This window comes from Quercus robur, chromosome 11 (genome assembly GCF_932294415.1).
Source record: "Quercus robur chromosome 11, dhQueRobu3.1, whole genome shotgun sequence".
In the NCBI taxonomy this organism is placed as follows: domain Eukaryota; kingdom Viridiplantae; phylum Streptophyta; class Magnoliopsida; order Fagales; family Fagaceae; genus Quercus; species Quercus robur.
Genome location: NC_065544.1, coordinates 42,930,223 through 42,936,782, shown reverse-complemented (window position 1 = coordinate 42,936,782; position 6,560 = coordinate 42,930,223). Strand labels below are relative to the sequence as shown.

General features: G+C 35.7%; 1 protein-coding gene across 1 annotated transcript; it reads right to left on the bottom strand.

The window, feature by feature from the left end:
• Positions 1–712: 712 nt before the first annotated feature.
• LOC126704602 (4-hydroxy-3-methylbut-2-enyl diphosphate reductase, chloroplastic) lies at positions 713–4,312 on the bottom strand. Its single transcript, XM_050403633.1, has 10 exons — positions 3,986–4,312; positions 3,235–3,431; positions 2,678–2,857; positions 2,444–2,575; positions 2,243–2,317; positions 2,047–2,152; positions 1,840–1,934; positions 1,304–1,489; positions 1,081–1,167; positions 713–924 (listed from the first exon to the last, which is right to left on the bottom strand). Exons 1-10 carry the CDS (start codon positions 4,260–4,262, stop codon positions 859–861), a joined length of 1,401 nt encoding a protein of 466 aa, XP_050259590.1. The 5' UTR covers positions 4,263–4,312; the 3' UTR covers positions 713–858.
• Positions 4,313–6,560: the final 2,248 nt, after the last annotated feature.

Here is a 6,560-nt window from a genome sequence, read left to right as displayed (position 1 = left end):
TGTATAAGTTATATCAAAATGTGCGGTAAGATAGACTCATTCCTATATTCCTGCACGCACGTTAAAGTGCACTAACATCCCCAGAAAAATTACATCACTTTCCATCATGTGGGGCAAAAATTATATAGACCAAAGAAATTAAAGTCAGACACCATTATTGACTGATGATTTTCAAGGATTTGGTTATTTTCAACTACTTCACTGTACTACAATTTGATCTCTCTCTCTTCATTGAGATGTTTCTCGTGGACAGCTGTATCTTGGCTAGATTGCTAGAAGTATCAATTGCACTAGTTTTCGTACATTTTTTTTCGAAAAGTTCAATTGATCTGAAAGCAACTTGGACATATTGTTTACACCAAGTGAAAGTAGGTAAATTGAACAGAAGTTTCGAGCAGACCAAGAAGCAGACTTCAGTGTCAAAACAGATGACAAATTCACCAATGCCCTACACCCTCTTTCTAGTAAACGTCTTCGAAGAATCAACTTGAAAACATAATTACCTCTAGATATCACGTACACAAGTAATGCTAGAGGCTTTTTTCACAACTTGGTTTGCAAGTTGCTGAGGTGAGTATTACAAAATAATTTTTACATGGCTCACCACTGACTGACATCATGTTTATTGTGCACCAATCACAACATACCACCTCAGTAGTTTTGAAAATTTTTGGGTCACTAAGCATATTAATTAAAAAATTCAAAACATGACAGCCACAATAACCATAACTTTCAATACAACATAAAAATTTGATGGTACATTGGGACTGCATAACATAGATTCTTCAATTATACTCCTGTTTAGTTGTATGGTTACACTGACGCTCTGGCAAATGTATACATCTGAAGCTAAACTAATTACACAAGTTGCAAGGCCTCTTCACGTTTGATGTCAAACACTTTGATAAGGGCATCCTCAACAACCTAGTTAAAATCCAAAAGGACATTATTATATCACTTCTATAGCCAATATCATTAAAAAATCAGCATAGCATATAATGGCTGGGAGTTACCCTAGCTTATGACAAAGGATTGCCATGGTAAAAAAAAAAAAACATTCTTCTACTGTAATAAAATTACCTTATCTGGAGTAGAGGCACCAGATGTTACACCAATTGTTATGGGACCCTCTGGTAGAAAGTTTTCTTTCTCAACCAACTCCCCATGCTATTGCCCAGTCACATTGAAACAATTCAAAGACAAGTATTTAGAGAAAACGAGGGGGGGAAGAGAAAGAAAATGAGAAAAAGATTTGAAATTTAATATCAATTGAAACATTGGACCTCTATGCATTCATACTCACATTCAGCTTATATGCAATTTTGTTGCCAGGACCTATTCTCTTCTCACTGTCAATCCAGTATGAGGGGATTCCACGCTCTTCTGCAATCTCTTGTAGGTGCGAGGTGTTGCTTGAGTTCCACCCACCAATCACCAACATTAGATCTAACTTTTCCTCTACCAGCTTGTACATTGCATCTTGGCGCTCCTGACAATGAAACAAATTACTAAATTAGTTGAAGTCCACCTGAAAAATCAGAAAGCCTGGACATAAACATATTGGGTGGCAGCTGTCTCAAGGCAGATTAGCTTTTGGCTAAAATGCAAGTTGGTTACGCTACACAAGGGCATATGAGTGGGTAGATGAAGGGCTGCTAATGGGTGTTAGGAGAACATCTTCTCTCTTCCTTGATTGTATTTTAGTACAGCCAACAAGGAGGATAAGGTGAAGGTGATCATACGAAGAAAGATTACATATTCTTAAAATTGTTGAACACAACATTTTAATATAATTTTAATGGAAAAGCAATTCCATGCACCAAGAAAGGAGAAAATTACTTGAGTAGCATCACAAATGGTATTGAAGCTTAAGAAGTGCTCATTAATATTTTCCACTCCATACTTGCGCATCATTGTCCTTTCTACTAATTTACCTGTCAAATGATTGTTTTCCTCTTTTTGGGTAAGTGAAAACTATATAAAAATATCACAAGTAACAACTTCTTGTAAAAATAGAAACTGAAGTAGTTTAAGTGCATAACTAACCAATCTCTTCTGTTTCTCCCTTGAGCATTGTTGTCTGATTTGCAATGCCAAGCTTTACCAGGTCACTATCTGGATCAAACTCCTTTGAAACTGCATATTTAAATTTCTGCAGGCAAGCCAGTGATTATCACTAAAACCTTGCATTATACCAAAAGTAGTTGACATTAAAGCTCAAATCAGAAACAAAAATCTTTACCTTTAGAAATTCCTCTTTGGTTGAGCTAGATCCATTAAGTTCACCCCCAAGAATGTAGTCACACACATACATTGCCTGCATTCATTAAAAAGTTCATAGTAAAAGCATATTTCTTGAACAAAAATGTATGTACAGTTCTACACCAAAAACAATGAAATATAATAAAACAGAGTAAAATTATTATCTGCATCTTGGACATACTTCTGTCATATTCTTGACAATAATATACTTCCCAGCAAAAGATGCAGTTGCTACTGTTTCCTCATGAGCATATTTACCATGAATGATTGAGGTGTAATCTCCTTTCTTGTGCTTCTCAACAGTATTCCAGACCTACACACAAATTTATTAAGTATCATCTGAATATAAAAAGGAATACTATTTTTTTTTTTTTAAATGCATGACAAAACAGAGGCCAATGTCTGCAAAAGGTACCTTAGACACCCATGGGCAGGTTGTATCAACAATTTGTACATTTTTGTCACTCAAAGTCAACATCTCATCCACTGCAGCTCCAAAAGCAGGCAAAATAACAACATCACCCTTATCAACAACTTCAAATTGCTTCTTCCCTTCCTCAAGGGGAATATTCTGCACTTCCATCTCCTCCAAACGCTGTGATAAAGACATAAAACTTCATTAGCAAAATTAGTTAAGACCAAATATAGAACAAATACCATATAAACCGATGACAAACTTCTCACAACATATTACACAATATCCAAACTTAAGGAAATTCCCTGAAGTACCTAGAGAAAGGACTATTTTCTTAAAAAGTCTCTTATTATGCAGTCAGTAAAGTAGTAAACTCATGACTAACATAATTATCAGCTATATATAAAACACCAAGTAGTTTCAAAAGGCATATAACCACAGTTGACTACTTCCATTTTTCTCAAAATTCAGCACCAGAAAACAGCAAAAAGAAACAAAAACTTGGCAAGTTCCTTTCAAATTCAAGCGTATGAAGGCCAAGTATAAGATTGAAAGACCTTATTAACAGTTGGGTTGTGAATAATCTCATTGGTGATCCAAATCCTCTCATCCGGAAACTGTTTCCTCGCCTCATAAGCAATCTGAACAGCCCGCTCAACACCCCAGCAAAAGCCATACGCTTCCGCCAATTTCACAGTAACATTTCCCCATTTATACTCATATCCATTCTCCTTCAAAGTCTTTATGATATCACCTGAAATTTCCCCACACAAAAATATTAGCACACAAACCAAAACTCCCCAATCAAAGCACCAAAAAAGTAACTTAAGGAAAATGCTAAAGTCACTACTATGATCAGTACCACATCACAGCACAATAAATATTACTTTTTGTTGTGTTTAAAAGTTAGGAAATCATAAATTCACAGCAACATTTCTCAATGAATGAAATCATAAATTCCCTCCTTAAAGCTCATGATTATATAAAATTTAAGCACAAAGTGATAGCCATTAAAAATTTAAACTTTAATTCAACCCCATGTAGATTTTATAGCTTTCAATGAAATTCGTGCTTATTATAATGAAATTTAAGCTCCATATAAGTAAAAAATTCGCGCTTGAAATAACTAACTTTCTTTCTAAATCATTTTCACTAATAAGAAACACAACTCAACAAAATTAAATAAAAAGTTTCCATTTTTAGAAATTTCTTGATTGTTTTCTCGGGAACCAAACGGAGGCCAAAATTAGAAATTTAGCTCAATTTGATATGAACTTTAGACTGTGAGAGAGAGAGAGTGAGACTCACTGGTGTACTCGCGGTTCATGAGCTCGAGAGTCTCTTCCTTGTGACCGAACCCTTTCCGATTATAGTTCTTGCTCCTCGTCAAGTTCTTCCTGAACACCTTCGCGTCGAAATCGGAGTCCACGGCCACCGACGCCGACGAAGATGAAGAAGAATCATCGGCGGTGCACTTAACGGAGAGCGGCTTTCTGCAACGGAGAGCCGCGGGTCCGGCGAAACTTTCCGGCGAGAAGAGGTCTGTGCGAGTGGGAATTCGACACAGTTGCAGAGAAATCGCCATGGTAGAGAGAGAGAGTGGAAGTGAGAGAGAGAAAAAGGGGTGGTGCGCACGATAGCAGAGTGATTGATTTTAGGTACGCAATTTCGTTTTATATTTATTCACAGCCACAACTCTCTCAAAGTGCCAATCAAACTCACTCGTGTTTCATGGCATTTTTAAAATATTTCATGGTGTTTTTTAAATGCGTTTTTGTGTGTCTCGTTTTTTTCGTGTTTTCTGTGTGTTTTGGCTTGTTGTGGGGTTTATATGATTCCTAATCAATCGATCACAGCATTTGGGTATTTGGTGACATTTGGTGAAATTACGGTGAGTAGTATTAGTTTCTACAATAATTTTGCAATAAATTACAGATAATAAATTATTATAGGTCAGAGTAAACTAAATTGTTATTTTTTTTTTATCAATAATAGTTAATAACAATTTATTATATAAATATTATAAGATTTGTTGTGCAAATGTTATAATTATAGCATTTCTCTTGCACTGTGGGGCATGTTTTTTTCATGATTATTTGTTTAGACTTTTTGCCAAGATTATTACAAATGTGAGGATTTTGTCTTTAGTAGGGGGACAAAAGAAGATTTCTGTGGCAAAATATTGTTTATAGGTTTTTTTTTGTTTATGACTTATGACTAATACTGATGTTATTTGGTGGAACTTAGGAAAAAGAAATAATTTGGTAAAACTATTGTTGGATTAAGGAGGTTTTTTTTAATCTGAAATTAAAGAAGAAGAAAAAGGGTTTTGGTGTAGATTCATCAAACTCACATCACGTGGCGGTAAAAATAATCCGATTAAGGAGTGATTAAGCATAAGAAAAAATTTGACACTGTAATTCAACATTTTGAATGCAGAATTGACAATATAATTTGGTATTGAAAATGCCAAATTACAGCAGTTGCCACATGTCTATTACCCTGCCTGAAATTAAACTTGTGAAGGAAAGATAGTTAGATAAAAAAGAAAAGAAAAATCATTAAAAAAAAAATATGTGAAGGAGGTCTGCATTAGTCGGTTACAAACTAGCTAGAAGCCTAAAACTAGAAGCCTGATGGAAATAAATATGTGGTTGAGGTCTTCTGATCTAATTAAAAAAGATATGGGTATCAAATACTAAAATATTAATATAGCAACTTTGTGGAAACTAAAAGAAACTACGCATAACCTCTTTCAATTAAAGACAATGGGAAAGCAGCAAAACTTTAAGCTTAAAGCTTAAACTACATAGAAGATTCCAATTTCAATTCCAATTCAACCTTATACTTAAGCTTTTGTCATTGCCTCTATCCACACACCAAAAAAAAAAAAAAAAGGCTTCTCTGTCCGTGCCCAAAAATAATCAACGGCACTAACAAATTGGCGGCAAGTAACGGGTACTTTATTTCGAGTAGGAGTTAAGATCCGTTTTGAAATTAATAAACTAAATTTTGAAAATTAATACATTTTAAATGAATGGATAAAATTTCTAGACTGTACAATGGAGTTGGTTAATAACTCTAAAATATCCTAATATAATACTAACATGATGAATATTGAGTAGAAGACATTTATATACTCATATTCTTGGGTTTTATATGGGTATAGACTATAGAGAGTCTATAGACCACAAAAAATAAAAAAAAATAAAAAAAATGAGTTATTTTTTGACAATATAATAAAAAGAAAGGTAAGGCTTTCAGTAGCCCATCAACCGGCCCCTTCTGACTCTCAATCCTCCACCATGCACTCAACCAAGATGCTAATTCACAAAAAATTATACGAAATATTTGAAAACCCCTCTCTTGGACATTATTTAAGCAACTCGGATTTCTTTCTGTATTTGTGGTTGTGGAAGGGAAGTAAAGAATATCTGAAGGGAGTATACCGGTTTTTTGAGAACATATGTGTGGGGACACAAAATCTTTAACGGCCCATCAACGATGTTGGGCTCGCACACGGAAGGTCCCCCACAATAATATTTGTAGAGAGTGGGCTTGAAAGGCCAGCGTTGGGTCACAGGGCGACATTTCGGGCCGGACTATAGGTGAACCGATATGAGATAGAGCTTTGGGCTGGATATTCTGGCCATCAATCTTGTATCTAGGAGGGTTCGGCTCCTCGGATCATGTCCGAGGAGCGATGGTGTTGTCCCCGGTTACCCGTCGGAGGGGTTTTTATGTGGAGTCCGGCGTGTACTATCCAGACATTCTCGTTCCTCAAGTCTTTCTCCAGAAGCTAGATGGGAGTCCCCCCCTCTTTTGGTCACATAACATTCTCTTTTATACTAGCCTACGTTCGTCGTCCTTCGTCCACGTGTAG

What these genes read in the sequence shown, in the direction of transcription:
- LOC126704602 (XM_050403633.1), bottom strand. Translation starts at nt 4,262, where the DNA reads ATGGCGATTTCTCTGCAACTGTGTCGAATTCCCACTCGCACAGACCTC. An exon ending in AAATTGCATATAAGCTGAAT is followed by an intron (nt 1,168 to 1,303) that starts GTGAGTATGAAT and finishes ACTGGGCAATAG; the next exon opens with CATGGGGAGTTGGTTGAGAA. An exon ending in GTGCCTCTACTCCAGATAAG is followed by an intron (nt 925 to 1,080) that starts GTAATTTTATTA and finishes GATTTTAACTAG; the next exon opens with GTTGTTGAGGATGCCCTTAT.